This window comes from Xyrauchen texanus, chromosome 48 (assembly GCF_025860055.1).
Source record: "Xyrauchen texanus isolate HMW12.3.18 chromosome 48, RBS_HiC_50CHRs, whole genome shotgun sequence".
Lineage (NCBI taxonomy): Eukaryota > Metazoa > Chordata > Actinopteri > Cypriniformes > Catostomidae > Xyrauchen > Xyrauchen texanus.
In genome coordinates, this window is record NC_068323.1 from 12,390,048 (window position 1) to 12,410,647 (window position 20,600).

At 39.2% G+C, this 20,600-nt stretch overlaps 1 protein-coding gene across 4 annotated transcripts in view; it reads right to left on the reverse strand.

Moving 5' to 3' along the window:
• Nucleotides 1-20,600, reverse strand: part of LOC127639550 (nuclear factor 1 A-type) — a 163,677-nt gene that overhangs the window by 53,321 nt on the left and 89,756 nt on the right. For all 4 annotated transcript variants that reach the window (XM_052121617.1, XM_052121615.1, XM_052121616.1 and 1 more), the window contains exons 3-4: nt 18,308-18,373; nt 8,448-8,522 (exon numbers count right to left, since the gene is read on the reverse strand). In XM_052121617.1, the coding sequence (XP_051977577.1) occupies nt 8,448-8,522; nt 18,308-18,373 (141 nt within the window). The remainder of the gene's footprint in view (nt 1-8,447; nt 8,523-18,307; nt 18,374-20,600) is intronic.

A 20,600-nucleotide genomic window follows, 5' to 3' on the forward strand; every position in this document is an offset into this window, starting at 1 on the left:
CCTTCTTCCCCCCACCCCTCCGAAGCCTTACTCCTAATCGCTTTATTGAGTGAGAGGATGGGATCTAATCTCAAACTGTTCTGAAGTTGGTGAGCTTTGACAGGTCATCGTTGTTTTTTTGTTGTCATTGTTGTGTTTTGCTGTATCAGCTCCAGTGTGGATATTATGGTTGATAATTCTCAGAATGGAAGAGATAGTTTGTGTGGGGCTAGAATCGGCAGTCTTCACCATATAGTTTCCCATCAAATCAATTGAGGGAAAAGCAGCAGGCATCTTGTTGGTCAAGTCTGCAGGTCAGTCTCTTAATAGAGGGAGATCAAGGAGCATGTAGGACTCAGAACAACATCACTCCTGCTAATATCATTGTTGTGGCTAGTGTGGTGTAGTGGTACCAGCATAGGTCTGGTAATTGGCAGGTAGCTGGTTCAATCCCTGCAAGTAGTGAGCCAAGATTTATCACCATTGTGCCCTTAACCCCATGCTATTTAAAAGGGATTGTCTCTGTACTTAGTGTACTGTATGTGTCTCTTTGGACAAAAGTATATGTCTCATGACTACTGACAGCTAAATATTATTATTTTACTTTTAGAATCTATTGATAGCATCTTTTATTATGGTGAACATTTAGAGACTACATTTTGGAAGACAAAAGCAGTCTCTCAAGAACCTTGCAGCCAGTTAGCATTGATAAGATTCAAGCCCTGTGTATGCATTTCACAACAGATGGCACTGCCCACTGGCATGCTTTTGCCTGCATTGGCACATTGCTGACTAGAGTGGTGGGCGTATCCCAACCGGTGCTGCTGGAGCGTGCTGGCAGTGTCGGCAGGGCCATGGCCGGAAGCACCCGCACGGCACACCCTCTCCTACTCCATAATTCATACGCTCCCCCTGTTTGGTCATATGGCTAAATGGCGCGTGCCAGCACCCGGCCTTCGTCCAGGGATTTCCAGGTGTCCCTGCCCCTGGATCACGCTGCCTGCTGCTTGCCAATATTTCTGCAAGGCTCTTGCTGGCGGACTAATAACAATAACCTTGTCCTAATCCCATATCCTCTCTCTTTCCTCTCCTGTCTGTTTCTGTGGCCCTTGCAAACTCGGAGAGGCCCGGAGCGGGCGGTAACAACAGTAAAACTGGCTCACATACAAGTTCTCCGGTGCACCTGATTTTGACTGAGTTCCATGCAGTGTTGTGATGATGTCTCACTTCATACAGGGCCAGCTGTATAGTAGCCATACTGCAGACGGAAAGACAAACTCTAGGTGGCTCTTCCTGGGAGTGTTAGGGAACAGGGACTTTGTGTGACTTCCAGAGGAGAAGGTAGCAAGAATAGCTGAAAGAGACTGTGGAAGGGCGGGGGCCAGGGAGAATATGGAAAGGGTAGACCTAATCTCAGAAATGACTCCAGCCTGATATTGACTGCCCAATTATATGGAGTTCCATTTACAAAAACGTAGTTATAGCAGCTAACTTTATGGAGACTTTCATTTCTCTCTCGCCTCTCCCAACCACCCCTCCCTCTCTTTCCCTTCCTCTCCTTTTTTGTGTGGTGCTTTAATAGGATATTGATCGACAGAAGCAGATTCGATTGGGCTGCCACTGAATTGTGTAATGGGTGCACAAAGCCAAGGTCATAGTGTATAGTAAGGGAAGAGCCAAGGCAGCCCGTTGTCCATTCAATATCACGACCTTTCATCTTCAGAACGAGCATTAGCCTGCACTCCCCATTAAATAAATCCTTAAATAAATCTCCTAGATGTTCAAGCACTGGAGCCCCGAAAGAACTTCTCCAGGCGATTCATAGGCTACTTCACCACACCATCACACATCAGATTACCCTCTTCTACCAATCTTCCAATCTGGTGCACTTACCCTCTTCACTTCAATCAACCGCATCATCTCGGGTGCCTTCCACAAGAACCTAGCAAAGTCATGAGTGTGCATGCATACGGCACTTTAATTCACAGCCACTCCATTGGGAGCAATCCTGTTAGAGGACTTATGCTAACTCCTGACTTTGCTGACTGTTGGAATTCTGAGATGGTATTGCCCATTAAAGAAAAAAAGAGGTTGACACAGGAGGGTGAGACACAATCAACGCTTCTATAATTTTGCAAAGAGGGTGGAAGACAGGCTAGTGTGGTCCTTGGAAATTATTAGATTCGTTGTGCTTAAATACCTGGGGAGTAGTAGTTAAAACTAAGGGCTGATATTCAAAAGGTGTGATGGCTTAATCCTCACCATGAGCAAAACTATGATCTGTCACCATTGTACCCTTGAGCAAGCCACTTAACCCCAGGTTGCTAGATCCCTTCACCCTTCAGACGCTAACATAAAATATGAAATCCATCCATCCATCTTATATATGTATAGGATGGTTTTAATATTAGATATTAGACATTTTTATGAAAAGGTCTGAATTGTTCATGTCAAATTGAGTATCCCTAAGAAAACGTGTTGATATTCAAGACTCAAAAACAAATCAGGAAATTTATCAGTAAAAACATGAAAAATATTTACTTTTTTAAATAAATATTTGTATTGATTCATAAACATATAACAAAATAAAAAACACAACATATATACACTGAATCAACATTTAACATTTAACACCCCCAATACCCCCCCCAATCACCAAACCCACCCTAACCCTCAACGAACACCCCTGTGGTCACAATTAGATACACAGACCCACACACTCACACAAAAAACAAGAAAAAAACAAACAAACAAACATATATAATTAAAACTAAACATCTCTCTCCCCAGCCACTTCCCGAGTGTCCCCCAAAAACACCAAGTAATTGTCCCACTTCCTGTTAAACAAATTCTGAACCCCCAGCCTTCTATTTGACATCCTTTCAAAAGCAAAAGCATATTCAATCTAGAGGGGGTCCAATATAATCTATGTAAATTCTTAAATTGCATAAGGCACATCCTTGCATCTCTAGATGCAGACTTGAAACTTTTTGGAATCCTAGCCCACACTCCCTCCTCCAATACCAAGTTTAAATCTTTCTCAGATAATCTCTTGAGAAGATGAAGCTCTGTCCCCCAGACTCTGAATTAGCAGGGAGTAATACATTGATGCCTCATGACCTCTTCCAAAAGCAGTAATCACCACTTCCAGAGTATCCGCCGCTTTAGGGGGGGATTTCTCAAAACAATAGCTTCAAATTTGAATTGTTCATGTTTCTCTCTCTCAAATTCGCAAATTCTGGGAACAAAAAAATGCTGTGATTCTTTCAAGAAAGCTTTCCTTTACTCCTCGCCTTGCATAACACAAGATCTTTCAGCTTTAGAACTGAGATCTGAGAATCCCAAAATATTGAACAAAATTTTCAAAAGATCTCAATACTCCAATCTCATATAGGTCACTGAATGTATTAACCCCCCTCACAATCCACTCTGGCCAGCAGAAAGGGGACTTAATACATCATTTAGGATTCAGCCATATGCTTGAGGCAACATTTAAATAAATGTCCAAATTAAACACTGGACACTTTTGTACATCCCGAGTGACAACAGGGTGTAATTTAACTTCTCCGATTAGTTTGACAGAAAGGATTTGCAATGGCAAAATAGTGGCAAACACTTCCTGTTCAATGCAAAACCAGAGAGGGGCTCTCTCAGGTGGACGTGACCAGTGAGCCAAATGGCTGACACCGAATGCATAATAATAAAACAAAAAAAAACTTTTTATTAAGGGGTCAAAATTAACTAACTAAATCAGACAAATTTTCGGGGGAATAAAGTGCACAAATACTTAATGCCCTGTTTGGGCCACTGGATATTGCCCGGCTGGAAAGCCGTTACTGGGCAGTACGCTGTCAGAGGCAAAGCTTCGGATTTAGACCAATTGACACTGTATCCCGAGAACTTAGAAAAGGAATTAATAATTCTGTAGAGGCAAGGCATAGATCTTGTAGGGTCAGAGATGAATAATAAAATATCTGCATAAAGCAAAAGCTTATGCACCCCACCTCCTGCCATCACCCCTGGAAAATCATCCTCCTTTCTTATTGCGGCTGCTAATGGTTCCAGGGCAAGACAGAACAATAATTGAGAAAGACCTATCCACAGTAAAATAATCTTAAATTATCTTTTAAATATATCTTTTTTAATATCTCTATCATATTTCTTACGTTTAAAAAAATAAATAAACTTCCTTCGTTTTATGGGGTGCCCCAACCCATTCACATTCCACGAGGAGAGAGACAATTCACTCATATAAACATTTGACATTTTGACATATTAGAAAAAATAAGATTGTGCGTAAAAAATAAAATGATAAAGACAACATTCCACATTGGTACAACAATCAAGCCCCGAACTTTCCCTAGAACAAAAAAAAAGAAAAATGTGCGCATTAACCCCACGCATGACAACTCCAACTGGCGTCCATCCCTCTAAACTCAAAAAGTCCATGTATGCCTACGAGAGTCCCTGCAACAACTTTGCCATCAGATTGCTGGTGTTTCTATACAAAAATTTGTAAAACAGAATTACAAAACAGAAGATAATCTATAAAACAAACTCCAGCCCATAAGCACAATAAACACACACACACAAATAAACGTGTAGATTTATCCACTTAACTGTCTCGAAGGTGAGTTCCTCCAGAAAAAAAAGCTCCAGCCTCTAGCGGAACCAGCACAAAAAACAAATGTAATAAAAATAACCAGGCCATTCAGTTCTTCGGGCAGACAAATTCACTCTAATGTCCTGGAAGAAATATTGCACAAAACCAACTCCAGCCAACAGGAGGCATAAGCACCCAAAATAAGCAGATTCATCCACAATAAATTATATTACACAAAACAACTCCAGCGGCTAGGCAGAACTAGCACAACGTGAAACGAAAAAGGTGCCCAGTTTCCTTGGACAGTCAAGTGTATGTTCAGTGAGTCAGGTCCCTAGGCGGCAACATGAAAATGTTTTTATGAAGGACAATGCTTACAGTGGGTATGTAAATTCTCTTAGGTCATCCTTAAAATCTATTCTCAGTTTGGCCGGAAACATCAGAGCAAAAGCGACCTTCCGTTGATGTAAGAGTTTCTTGCATTCTTTGAATTGTTCATATTTCTCTCTCTCAAATTCTGGGAACAAAAAAATGCTGTGATTCTTTCAAGAAAGCTTTCCTTTACTCCTCGCCTTGCATAACACAAGATCTTTATTGGATGATCTCAGAAAATTGTCTCCACGAGCCGGGACTGTTCTGTCGAGCAGACTCGGGAAGAGCCCATCTAGGCATTTTACCATATCTCGGCCTTCCTCATGCTCAGGAATGCCAACAATTCGGACGTTGTTTCGTCGATTACAATTCTCCAAATCCTCCGATTTTTCCCAGACACGTTCCAAATCTCCCTGTTTGCTTGCGGGTTAGCAGCTAATTCCCTCTCCGATGACTCCAGTTAATCAATCCGTTTCTCAACGTCCAACAATCTTGTAACCATCTCAGAGAATTTCGTCTCCATGGAAGTGATCGATCGACATATCACCGCAAGATCCTCCAAGTCTGCAACGACCTTAATCAGCATTGCCGACACATTCATCAATTCAAGCTGGATTTCTTTCAGTTCACCATCCGAATTGAGTCTGGTCTTTTGTCTTTTGAAATCTCCAGAGCCCGAGGATTTTGAATTATTTGACATATTGTCTTCCTAGAACAGTTAAGAATCAGGGTGTATCGAATCTCACCAGTTAATGACACAAATAGTAATAAAACTAGCAAAGTGTGCAGTGCTCGCTGTTCACAAGTCCGCTCCTCACATGGAGTCACATGATTCAAAAATATTTACTTTTTAAATATAATTTACTTGTGTACACTCATGTATTCAAGGTGCAAGGAAAGTGTTTTAATACCTTTAACTAGACGGTTAGACCACTTGATTTTTTTAGTCATTGTGTAATAATATAGATTTAAAAAATGTATGAACCCAACATGGACACAAAGATTACCTTGAATTTGACACATGTTCAAACTACATTTTGAAAGATTTCTAATTTTTATCATCTCAGAAAACCAAGCATAAATATGTAAATTACCCATAATAGTGTGTATCATCATTTCACTGTCATGTTCAATATAATGTAGTACATGAACATCCTCTCCCTTTTGGTATGTTAGCCTTCACCCTTAAATGAATACATTAGTTGTGAATTTGCAATGTGTGGGCCATTCAAAAGAAATATGCTCTTTAGATCAACATGAGAACACCCCCCCGCCCCCCGACTAAGAGCCACTGGACTGTGGAGAGCAGAGGAGAATAAAGAGAATGATGGTAAAAAGGGAGGGGGAGCAAGAGAGAGACACTTTGATTTGAATTGAACATCCAGCATATGCCACCCAGCGTTTGCCTTTCTTCTCAGCGATGTTTGGATAAAAGCCGATCTCTCTGCAGAGCTTGATCAATTATGCATATTCCTTAATCTTGTTACCATCATATGCCAGGACTTCTGATGCTGCACAGTACTGGCTGAGCTAATATCAGAGTTGTGTCAGAATGTGGTTGCACCCAAATTTTTGTTCTCTCCAGATGCTTTCTTTGTGTTGGCAGGCGCTATGAATCTTTTTGAAAGCCAACTGGGAGGTGAGACCATGGTGGGCTCTTTGCCCAGGCCCAAGACACCTTCTTTCCTTTCTTTCTCTTCTTCTCTCCTTCGCCCAGGATTAGGTCACGAAGAAGTGTGATCAATGCACCTTTGATCAGTAGGCTCCAGTGTGTGCTGACAGGCGCTTTGGATTGGCTATTGTTAGCGGGTATCGACAGGCACGTATGGATTGTGCTGCGCTCTATCACTCTCCACCATGGACATCTGCAATTTTTAAAGGTCACGTTTTCAACTCCCTCCCATCCTCCTTCATGCTCCCTGTCTTCTCGGGACAGTCTCCTTACCTTCTTCTGCATCTTACCTCAGGGGCTGTTCACACTGAATGCATTTTTGCATCTGTCTACACTCTTTTTCAGTTTTTTCTATGTAAATATGGATTAGATAGACGTCTTTGACATTTGCACTGTGTCTTGCTGTGTATTCAGCATTTCACACAGAAGCGCCACATTTTTTAGATGCTGTGTCAGGTTTAAAAAGAACGGCAACTTTTAAAAGTACATCTTGAGACTAGACACGCTTTTGGTTGCATTCATTGTGCTGCAATCAGCATTTTTTTGAACAAGAAAGCGTTCGGTCTGAACAGCCCCTTAGTCCACGTGCACAATCATATGTTTTAAGTTAAAAACCCAATGGTTTTGATAAGTTTAAGCCTCTCAACCACACTGGAACAGCATTTTTCTCAGCCGAAAAGGAAACGTTTGGAAACGCTTTCTAATACCACATACTTTAGAAAACGATGACACAAGGAAACTTAAAACTGAGTTTTCAGACTAAACCATATTAGTTAGAATGTGGCCTTAATCACTCAATCAACCAGGAAATGTTTTGAGACCTTGAGACTGAGTGATTGTTCCCTCAAAATTTCTCAATTTGTTTCACTTTACTAATGAAGTTAAAAATAAGGTTATAAAAGAGACATTTCTTAAAACAGACTTCGTTTGTACATTGGAGTCCAAGTTCTGTTCAGCTGCATTGCACTGAAGCACTCTTTCAGATGACTACTGCATTTTGCAGGTGTTTCGATTTCTAATGAGTGGAGGGATAGTGGACTCAGCCCATTGTTCTGAAAAGAGATGTTTCCTCCTGCACATCGGTTTATCACTAGCCTCATCCTGCCTTTGGGACAATTTTAGAGTGCTTGATCTAGAGTGCTACAATTCGATGCTAGCTTTCCCACAATAGGAAGAACCGGTGCTACGAGAACTGCATTGCCCTAGACACACTCTCTCGTAAAGTTAATTGAAGGTTGTTGCCCCTGTACTTACATGACATCACTAAACTTCACTAAAGACACATTTTTAGGCTTATTACAAAGCCTCTTCTTGTGATGGATCCCACCTGTAGGCTAGCCATAAAGCTAAGCAGGAGAAGGAGAGAATCAAACACACCCTTGTTTGTAGCTTTGAGGTGCCAATGAAGAGTACCGGTGAACAAAACCTTTTATGAATTATTACATTATTAAATAGCACGTCAATTATTTAATTTTAATGCAAAGTGAAAAACTGAAAGTAAAACCGTAAAGAGTAAGTACAGTTTACAGTAGTACACAGTAATACTCTAATGTAAATTCAAAGGGTTTAAAGAGATGAAGTAGACATTAATTGAAAGATTTAGATAAAGAGTGCTTAAGTATGTGGTGGTGCATTAAAAAGAGATGAATGGAGTTAATTATGCTGCATGAAGAAGTATAGACGTAGGAGATATCGATCTGGGTAATCTACATAAACCAAAGCATGATAAAGATGAGTATAGAGAGAGGTGTTATAGAATAACATAGACTTATGGTATCGTATTTGTGTTTGACCAGAGTGGAGGAATACATGAGATCTTACTCTGTGAGACTCGCACAAGCTCAGAGACGGTAAAGACACCTGATGTGACGAAACTGTCCTGGAAGCCAAGGTGTCCTATGAGACAAAATGAAAAAAGAGGAGAGGGACTGTTATAGGACTGATTTCACTGTTATTTGTGAACATAAGAAAATACAGAGGAAATAGAACATTCAAGTCAGTGTACAAAAAAAACAGGTAAGCAACTACACATGCACAGTCCCAATTCCCTTCAGTAGGGAAGGGAATATGGGATGTTTTGAGTGACACAGAGGGTAGTGCACATCTGGATTTGGTCCCCCTGAGTGTGTGCAGTATTACAGTGGGCCAGAGGCTCACTCAGAGTGACACACACACACACACACACACACACACACACACGCACACACACACACACACACACACACACACACACACACACACACACACACACAAGGGCTTTAAATTAGCATAGGAAGCCAGAGAAAGTGCATGATTATATGATTTTACATGTGTTTGTCTGTGTGTTTGTGTATAACACGTGATGGACCAGGTGGAGGTGGAACACATTTTGTGCCGCAGTCATAACACTGACCACAATTACCGTGTCTTTTGTGCTGTCTACTGCTGACCCTGGACCTGTCACACATACTGCCTGCTTTTGCTCTTCTGTCTGCTGAAGGAACCCAGATCAGCTTCAGATTAAATTAACAGGAACCAAACTGCTCTAAATTGAAATTAGACAGTGTCTAAACATGCAGTCAGCATGGACTACACATCCCATAATGATCTGCTATCTGTGTAAACAACTGCTGATATGGCATAAAAGGTCAATTTTTATTAGTTTATTTTATTACTTTTTTGTTTTTATAAAAGTGTAACAATTTTTTTTTTAAAGTGTTACTAACTTTTATTGCTTGAAAAATCTATTACAGGCAATTGTCAGTTTTTTATGGAAAAATGTGAATTAGTTTTTACATCATACATAATGACGAAAACAACATAAAATAAAGTAAAACAGCAAAGGATCAAACTCAATTCATGTTCAGGAGTCCCATTATGTAATTAGCGACAAAACATGATGCCCCTTTTTACAATAAAACACAGCTCCTTTGCAGTGTTTCATGGTGATTCTCGTGAGACCTGTAAAGAAAATTCCCTGGTCCGATTTTTCTCCAAATTCAAAAGACAAAAATAACATTTTTGAGTTTTTAGGATTTTTTACATTGTGACATTATTTTCATGACAGCTATGCACATTTTACCTCCTAATTGTCATTACGCATTAAGAAAAAAGATGAATATTATGATATTCTCATTACCACAATGCTAAAAAAATTATGTATTACTTAAACTGTTAAGGATAGTAGTATTCTCTTGGTACTGTCTCTTATTATCGCTCAGTTTAATAAAAACATAATTATTATCAATATTCAACAGCATCTTTTCTTACCAAATAAAAAATGTAATGTTACGTAATGAGTATCATCATTGTAAACAATAGGAATAGCAAAAGTAAAACATCCGGATGCGTTAAAGTAATTAAGGGTAAAATGTGCTTAAGTGTCCTAAAAATAAAGTTACAATCTAAAATCTTAACGGCCTTAAATGTAGGCTTCATTTTATTTATGCAAAACATAATTTCATATCGTTTTTGTATTGATTTGCAGTTAAATATGCAAATATTGACAGGTTTTGTGAGAATCACCAACACATTGTAGCTTGCATGTTTGTTAATGAAATATTTTGCTAATTTCGATAATGACTTCAGCTACCAATAAGATTGTAGTACTCTCAGTATTGTTTTAGCACATTTGACCAGATTTAAATGAATTCCAAAGAATTCTGAAGATTCAGAATCAGAGCAAAAAGATTCCACCAGGGCCAGCTTGAAATCAAATGCTGGAGAGACTCCTCTGCTTGCCTTGACCAGGGTTAAAAAGAAAGGGGTGACAAGATGAAAATGGAGCAAAAGTGATGTAGCTATTAAACAGCTTCTTCTGCTGCTCGGTGGCTGGTGAGCTATAAAACCAACAATAGAAATGAGTTTAGTCTTGACTGCCTGGATAAGGAGACGTATAGCATGTGAACGGGCTGAATAATAAATAATAAAAACACAGAAAGAGAGAGAGAGAGAGGGACAGAGGGAGGGGTAATATCTACGGCTCATTGCAAGAGAAAGTGCTGACATGACCTAAAAGACAGCAGACCCAGAGAGCATTCCAGCACAGATGCCCCTGAGATTCAGAAGGAGAGAGAGAGAGAGAGAGAGCGAGAGAGAGAGAGAGAGAGAAAGAGAGAGCGAGTTTGTTCGGAGGTATTAGACAGGGGGTAACAAGTTAGATTGCAAAGATGAGAGTAATACGGACATACAGAAACAACAGAAAGCGACAGGACAGCAGACTAGAGAGAGAGAGATAGACATCACAAGGGTAAACAACAGAAAGTGAGAGAGGCAAAATGTCAAACCCACTTTCAAATTGTGTACTAGAAAAAGCTGAACGGCAAATAAGTACACTGTAAAAAAAAAAAAATCTGTTAAATTTACGGTAAAAACTGGCAGCTGTGGTTGCCAGAAATTCACTGTAAAAATACAGTAACCACATTCCAGGCTTTACGGGACGTAATTTTGATGCCTAACCTTCTGAAACTGTGAAAATCTGCTTTTCACTTTGTACGGTTTTGTTAATCACCGTAATTACAGAAGTGCACATGATGACATGAAGTTCACCAATAGTGGCTCTTCCAGGAGCAATGACCAATAAACATGTAGAGACAGCGCTCAGTGTCACTCAAACACTAAACACCATCAGGGTAACACATGTGAAATTAAAACTACACAATAAACATGAAATAAACTACATCAAATATAACACAGAACACCCCAATGTAGATAAGTGCTACTGAAAATAAGAAAAGAAACCAAAAAAAATGTCATTTTAACAATAATCTATGGTAAAAAGTACATGTATTTATTAAACATAATATTAATTTTTACAGTTAATTATACAGCTAATTTTTACATATAAAAAAATAGTTTTAAAAATATTTTACCATATAACTACATGTACTGTCTTTTTAAACATATCAAAAATGTACAGTATATTTTAAGGTAACTACTCATTAACCAATTCAAATGTATTTATTTTTTTACTGTAGCATTTTTACAGTCTTTTACCGTTAAAATTATGGACATTTTTTACAGTGTAGGATGTCCGAATATAATTTAATCAAACAGCACAAAAAAATACAAATAAATAGTTGTTCCTTGAGGATATTTTGTATTTGTTTAAAAGGGCCAGAGTACACTTTTACGTGATTTTAACAAAACCAAAAATTGAATTTTGAACTTAAAGAAATGTGGATATACCCTTGTGGATATATTGTAATTAACAAAACCAGAGTTAAATAAAATAAATTTCCCCACTTTTTTTGAACTAAGAAATGTTGGCGAACTACTAATCGGAAAGATCTCTTCAAGAGTAAGTGCTAAAAGTACCAACAAAGTTGTTCTTTGAGGATATATTGTTCTTGTTTAAAAGGACCAAAGTAAATTTTTAACAAAACCAAAAATGTGATTTTGAATGTAAAAAATTACGGCAAACTGTGACTCAGAAAGCTCTATTCAAGTGTGAGTCCTATTAGCACCAAGAAAGTTGTTCCTTGTGGATATATTGTAAGTGTTTAACAACACAATACATTTATTTTTTATTTTTCCTTTTTGCGATGTTCATGACGATGAAATGTTGATTTTTATGTCAAGATTCATTTAAAGAAACATTTGTGAACTGCAAGTCGCTCTTTTCACGTGTAAGTGCTATTACACTTTAAAGAGCTTTCCAACTCGCAGTTTGCCAATGTTTTCTAGGTACCAAAACAGTTGTTCCTTTGTAGATATATTGTACTTGTTTAACAAGACCAAAGTGGATTTGTTTGTGATTTTGAACTTAAAAAACATTGGCAAACTGCGAGTCGAAAAGCTCTTTTCAAGTGCGAGTACTACACAGCAAGTACCAAGAAATGTATTCCCTGTGGATATACTGTACTTATTTAACAAGACAAAGTAAACTGTTTTCGTGATTGTTGTATGTCATAAGTCCAGAAACACACATATAAAAAACAAAGGCCAACATTCCCTGATGTAGTATGCCCTGGAATGCATGTATAATAAACACCTGCCTACCAAAAGAATGTACTTTCTTAACGGTTCGTCATCAAATGCAGTACATACTGTGGAAATACAGGAATTTGGATATAAGTTTCCACACAGCTGTACATACTGTGAAACAACAATAACACAGAGCAGAAGTGTGGTGAACAATTACTTGGAAAACGATGGAATGACGCAATGGAACTGAGAAAAAGCAAGAAAGATGGGAGGAAGAGAAAGCGAGAGGGTGAGCGAAGGAGCCTTCGTCATTAGAATTCCAGTATAGGGAGCATATGCACCCGGAGTTCACTGAGGGCATTTCCATGAGTGCCTCGTATAGGGAGGCAGGGGCGAAGGAAGGGGCAGCGCTTCTATATCAACATGGATAATCACTCCCAGCTGTGTCCACTGTAGCTCTGCACACACACACACACACACACACACACATATATATATATATATATATATATATATATATATGTAGGGATGGGCCAGGGTTCAACTTTCTCAGCAGCAGTGATACCTCAGCAAGCCACCAGCACAACAACGAGAACATTGCCTTGACTCAAACTCAAGTGCATATCTACAATGGACTGTATATACAGGCTTTAGGAGAGGCAGCAAACAACTGTTTTAATGTATTTGGCTAGTTGACAAATAACATTGACTTTTTTAATGTGTATGGGATTTTAGATGCTATTACTGGTAACCAGTTCTTTAAAAAAAAGTATGTTTTTTCTTGTGCCGTTTTGCACACAAACGTCAACATGAAATCAAATTTGCAACACATTTTACTTGCAAATCTTGGAATTATATATACTACACAAATGTATACCAACAAAACATCTTTCAGAATGTTTGTTCAACATATTTAATCACCTTTCATTTGTTTTGATCTTTTTTTTTTTTTGTTGCCATTTTGCACCTAATGTTCAGTATGGCATTCACAACCCATTTTACTAGCAAATACTAGAAATTTTCATAAGTACATAGTGTCTGTCAGTTAATATGAGGTCAAAATATTGAATGTATGATGAATACATATGGTAAATGGTCTGCACTTATATAGCGCCTTTTTTAATCTTAGCGGTTAACAAAGCGCTTTACACTGTGTCCCACTCTCACACACACACACACACACACACACACACACACACACGCACACACACACGCACACACACACGCACACACACACGCACACACGCACACACACACACACACACACACACGACACACACCAATGGCGGCAGAGCTGTCATGCAAGGCGTTAGGCTGCCATTGGGAGCAACTTGGGGTTCAGTGTCTTGGCCAAGGACACTTCGGCATGTGGGCTGGGAATCGAACCGCCAACCCTGCGATTAGTGGCCAACCCGCTCTACCACCTGAGCCACATAGATATATTAGGTTAAAATTGCTATGAATGTGTAAGTGAAAGTGTTTGTTTTAGGTGCGATGACTGGCCACCACTTCTTTCAAAAAACTATTTCAACCTTTTAAGCTTTCAGGAGTGTTTTCTGCCATTTTGCACTTAAAAGTCAGCATGAAATGGCATTCACAACCCATTTTACTAGCGTAATGCGACGTATTTCCACACAAAACAATACTCAACCAGAAAAACAATGCAGGGCGGGACTTTTTTCCATGCAGAACTGTGAAAAGTGCGAGTTACATACCAGACTGGAGCCAGACCTGAATGTGAGTTTGCGAAGTAACTCTTAGCTGTATTATTAAAATAATCTAATAGTCCACTTGGGCTAGGTGATGTCAAGGAAAAACAAAAGTAATTTCAGAGGCGGTGCAATTTATAACATTTTAAAGACAGATAATTAAATACATACTTGTTTTATCTTTAAAGTAATGTGCACTGATGAAACAATAGAACCAGGAATGAGTATTATAAAGGAAATAGGGTCAATTTTGAATTCATGTTTGATTTTAAATACAAGTAATAGTCTTGCAGTCTGACAAATGAATTTCTGTAAGTATAAATAGTCAGATAGTGTCTCAATGAATTCAAGAAATTGCACATATACTGCATGATAATACTAGAAGAATCTAAATAATGTTGTTTAAAATAGTTTTAGATGAACTATAGCATGCAGAGCATACAGTATTACTGCTTGACATGTCATATCGCACCAAAAATAGTTTTACTGTATTTACTGTGTGCTGATTAAATGCCTCTCTCTCTCTTTTTAGCTCTCACATTCTTTTCCATTTTCTTTCGCTCTCTGTTATGGACTTCTTACCTCCTCTCTCTCTCTCTCTCTCTCTCGGGTTTGTAAAGGAGAGGATATCCTCTGGCCTTATCTAATAGACTGTGGATTGTGCAACGGCAGCCCCGTCCCAGAAAGACAGCAGCCCTTTTTGTGAAAATGCACGTAGCATGGAGAACAAGGGTCAAGGTTTACTAGCAAAAACAAGCCATGAAAAAAAGTTGGTCATGTTTTCCTGCATCAGGGATGAGAGAAAGAAAGAAATGAAGAAAAACAAAAGGAGAAATAGAGGCGGTGACAGGGAAAAGGTTGAAGTTTGTGTGTGTTTACATATGTGTAAACCACAAGCGTTATTTGAAAGACCAGGGTTACCCACAGTTCTTTATGAGATGGTGTTTGGCTATGTTTGTCAGTATTTAAAGTGTACTGGGCCGTTCTGACTGAACGCGTTCTTGTGTTTAAAAAAGCTAGATGCAGGTCAATGAATTGGGAAGAATTAATTTATTTGAATGGCCCCTTAGTTCCCCCAAAAATTACAATTCTGACCATTTACTCTTCGGTAGAACACCAAAGGAGAACTGGTCTTTTCCAATACAATCAAAACGAATGGGAATGGACACTGTCAAACACCAAAAATAGAAAAAAACCCACCTTAAAAGTGTCATCAGTGATGCTGAACGCCACTGACTGTCATGTTCCTCATTAGCAGCAAGTTTAATTAAGTATGTGCAAATGAGATTCATTTTTAAATGACTTACATTTTGCTCTGTTCTTCACACAAAGCTGTTGTATGGCTTCAGAAGACTTTGAATTCAAAGCTGTATGGATCACTTTCATGATACTTTTATGATGTTTTTCTGTAATTTTTTTGGAGTTTAACAGCATCCGCCCCATTCATTTTCACTGTGTTGAAAAGAGCAGCATGAACATTATGCCTAACATCTCCTTTTGAGTTTCACTGAAGAAAAAAATTCAAACTGTCTTGGAATTACCTGAGAGGTAAATGATGGCAGAATTTTCATTTTTGGGAGATCTATCCCTTTAAAAGGCAGTGAAAGAGGTCAGTTGTCTTTAACTACAGCTTGGATACCTTGCTTTGAGCCAAAAGTCAAAAGGTGCTGACCTGAGACCAGTTTTGTGGGGTAAAAAGTACTGGCCAGTAATGATTTGGATCAAAAGTGGGTATAATCTGAAGATCACAACCAACAGATACAGATACCAGATGGATATAGTTTATATGGGAGAGAAAATATAGTGGAGTGGAGTGTTTACCTGAGGCCTATGTCTATACAGAAGGCACACGTTAGGGGTGAGCTTCAGTTCAATAATGAGAGAGAGAGAGAGATGAAAAGATAATATCAGCAGCATGATAATATCACACGAAGGATGAGAGAGAGAGAGAGAGAGAGATGAACACACTCATCTATCTGCATCCTCTAATCTGAGTAAACAGGGCAATGTTGGTGTCACACACAAGGGCGTGGAAATAATAGCCCAGGCTCTGCCGCGCACATCTGCGATAATCTTTAAATTAGGAGGAAAATATGCCTGATAATCCAGTGTTGAGAGACACACGTAACTGAGCTCTAGGGGGTTGTGGGGGGATAAAATGGGGCTTTTTTTTTTTTTTTACATGATTCTCTATTCAAACTCATGCAAACAGGTGGCTGTTTCCATTCAATCATTGTGTTTATGTTTTCCAGAACACTAAAGACTTTTTCATTGTCTGCTAATAATTTGTATAGATACAAAATTGGTGGAATTGCTGCTCTGTGTTTGTTTTAAAAGGGGCCGAACAATTCTATAGACGAGTACAGACACTGGAAACCGTCAAGTTGTACTGTATCTACACATGTCTATGCGAACACAACCATGGGCAATATCCTATTAATAGTAACCACCTCCCTTGGGCTTACGCAAATGGCCTGCTCACACTGATCTACGCCCTGGTGGGGAACTGCAGAGAAGAGAGTTTCCTGTCTGAGTAACCTCAAGCAAAAAGTTTGCAAACTAGCTCTGACTTGAGGTCACCTAGCTAACGACAACAGAAGTTATTCACCGAATTTCTGTGTAAATTATTTGCATAATAATTCTTTATTAAATTGTTGCACTGAATTAAATTCGAGAATGGTTTAACTAATGATTTATGGGGAAAAAACACAACACAATCTTCATTTGAATGATCTCTATATTGATTCTTAAATCTCAAGACTGATCGTTTACTCTGTATGCAACCCTTTACTACAATGCAAGAAAATCACTCGCATTTGCAACCAAAATTCTCGCTATGTGGCGAAATTTATATATTTTGAAACTGGCTGGTGAAAGTTTAGATTTCACTCATCAGTAATTGTGTAGGTTGAGTATTCAAGCAGCAAGATTTCACTTCCTTTCACAGCGTGTTTGTTCTGTGCAATGCATTAAATATATATTTATTTATTATTTTTATGTTAATTATTAATTTACATAATTTTATGTTTTCTCCCCAATTTGGAATGCCCAATTCCCAATGCGCTCTAGGTCCTCGTGGTGGCGAATCTCAGTTGCCTCCACGTCTGAGACCTTCAATCCACTCATCTTATCACGTAGTGCATGTGGAGGCTTCATGCTATTCTCCGCGGCTTCCACGCACAACTCACCACACGCCCCACCGAAAGCGAGAACCACATTATAGCGACCATGAGGAGGTTACCCCATGTGACTCTACCCTCCCTAGCAACTGGGCTAATTTGGTTGTTTAGGAGACCTGGCTGGAGTCACTCAGCACGCCCTGGATTCGAACTCGCTACTCCAGGGGTAGTAGTCAGCGTCAATACACGTCTTTTGAAATACCCTTTCTTTTCTCTGCAGTCAGTTGTTGATCAAATCAACAAAATTAAACATTTAATTCTAATCATGCATAGCACAGATGAGATAAAGTCATTCAAGTCTCTCTTGTTAACAAGCACTGTTTTACAGATGCTTTATACGGAAATGCCGGTTTTGTTAATAAGACAGTACCAGTTTTAGCATGTGTTCAATACATGTTCAGTAAATACATGTAAATAGTAAAAATCTGACTGCTCATTATCCCACTTATAACACGGCTACTTAAATAAATAAACAAACAAACATGAAAAATTTATTTGCATTAAAAAATGATGTTATTACCACCTCCAGTGTGCGTCAGAGTTCTGTTAGTGTTTATATCTTGAAAATAACTACTTGACTTATCCCGCTTATTACGCAACTATATGGCAAATAAGTTACTGACATTAACTACTGAGTTGAGTTTAAATGATTTTATTAGTTTACTTTTAGAGACCACAAGTGATACGAGAAGCAGGAAAGATGACTCGTAATACCCAGATAAACAGTCTTATATCACTTTACATGCTATAGTCATTCAGATACTGTATATCAGAATGATGGATGGCGCAACTGATCAGAATCAAGTTTTCCAGAGAGCCGTGTAATAAAGGGTGTATAAGAAGGGGCAGTCAAGTCACGTTGTCTGGAAATGCAAGTAGGCAGACCCACCGTTTTCCGGCTGGTCCTTGATGTCTCCTTCACTGGGCTGGTTCGGACTTTCAGACTGCCCTGCTTCTGTAGAGAGAAAAACACAAAGAGAGAGAGACAGAATGTGAGACTTCAGTTTCATAACAGATAAAACCACTTCAAAATGTATTCTGCTTTTTGCAGTTGACAGCTTGTTGAAATGAGTTGCCCATTGCGCAACCCTCTGTGTGGCCAAGGTGTCATGAATTTTCACAAAACTCAGGTCGTAGATGGCAAACTTCTAGTCCAAAGTCACTGGGAATCACCTGCGGGCATGCTAACCATGCAGTCTGGTTTCTAACCCTGTGCTGAGCGTGCAGGTGAAACCCTACTCTGGTATGTGTATACACGGGAGGCCAGTGCGTTACTGGTTCAATAGAGATGACTCTGCCATGGTAGACAACCAGACACTTACAGTGCCGATCAGACAACAACAAAAGGCTCCCTGTCTTTTGGACATTAAACAGACTACAAATTTGTTTGAATATACATTAATATGCATGTTGTACATTTTAAACTAAATTAGTACTCAGAAGCAAATTTATCAGAAAAGAGGGCTTGATTGTAGTCTAGCCAATGTCCTGTTGGCACGCGGCTCGGTAGGCCAGACTGACGGAAAGACTTGGGATGTGAATTCACACTGAGTGTGCTATTTGCAGCCAAAGCACTTATGGAAATAAGGCTAGAGAGAAAGCCTTCGGACCTGTGTGTACTGCATAAAAAAGCCCTATAAATTTGATGGTCTCTGATTTCTCCCAAGAAGTGCTCTTTAACGGTGCCATTAGTTGTGATAGCAATGATTCGCGCAGAGACGTTAAAGGAACTTTCGCAAGATTCGCCCTGCTCCCGTCTCCTTAACTCCTCTACAACTGCCAAAAATTGTAAGGAAGCATACCCTTTAAGATGATTTAGATGCCGAGGTGAGTATTGATTTCCCACTGCAGAACAAATAGTTGAGCTGGGAGAAATATTACCTATATCCACTCAAAACAAAAAGCTAAAAGCACGGTACGAAATGACTCAGAGTCATTTGTGATCAGGATCTAATTCATGGAATCACACCAAAATAGCAGTCAGACATCTTAATTTCATTTCTGTCAGATTTTAGATTAAAGTAGCACTTGTGTGGAGCACAACAAGGGAAGATTTGCTGAAAAATTTACATATCTGAATGAGATATTATTATATTATAGAGTAATAAGCCGATTCAAGGTTGAATTACACAAAGATTCTCTCTCTTAATCAAGATGTTCAATGGCTCATAATCAATAAATCAATGAAAATTAAGTAACAGAAAAAGTACAAGCTTCAAATGAAACCAGAAAATGTCATTTATAAAAGGAGGGAAAGTGCAACGAAAGTAACCCCCACCAAAAAAAAAGAAGTTTGGCCAGCCCCTTCATCTGCTTCTAGACAAAGTAAACAATTTAGGGCCCTGTTTGCATTCAGCTCAGCATTGTCATCTGCATCAACAGTTCAAAACAAAGGCAATCTGAAGAGTGGGCCAAAAAAACAAAACAAATATGCATGCCCCCCCCCCAGCAACAGCCCAGAGATATGTGAAAGCGCAACGAGGGGGCAGAGACCGGGTGCTGGGTGGCTGTGTGTGTGTGTGCCGATAATTTCACACACTCCCAGTTGCCCTCCGCAAACCAAGTGCTCTCCCACACAGCACACATTGCTAATTAAATATGCAAATGAGGCGTGAGACCCAGACTCTGTGTGTCACATCTGCATTTACCCCCTGATGAGGGCCCTCAGAGAGCAAGGGACACAAAAAAAACCCTCCCGCCTGAAATAAACAACATAAAAAAGACACTAAACAACAAACAACTAAATACCGTGCACAAACAGGGCTATTCACAGGGCCTAAACCCTCTATACAAGTATATAACAAGCCACTCTTTGGGCCATGGTCTGAAAGACAGAGGAGGGATAGTTCCTGCCTATCTCTAATTTTGTTCTCACACCATCAAATAGATGAGAACGCGCTTGGGTGTAGGAGAATAAAAGGATCCTGGAGTGACACAGTAAAAGTGTTATTCCGCCTCGATTCGACAACAGAATTCATTATTGCACAATTGATGGCACTGCCTATGGCCACCTTGTAATGAAAGGGCATCTTGAAGTCTTTCATTTAGTAACTAATAACTAAGATGACACAGGTTACTTCTAGATCCACTAGATCACACACACACACACACTGGTAGGAATGATGATGCAATGTCTTAGCTCACTGAGAATAAGTCGGTGAGAAACGTCATGCAAAAAGTTG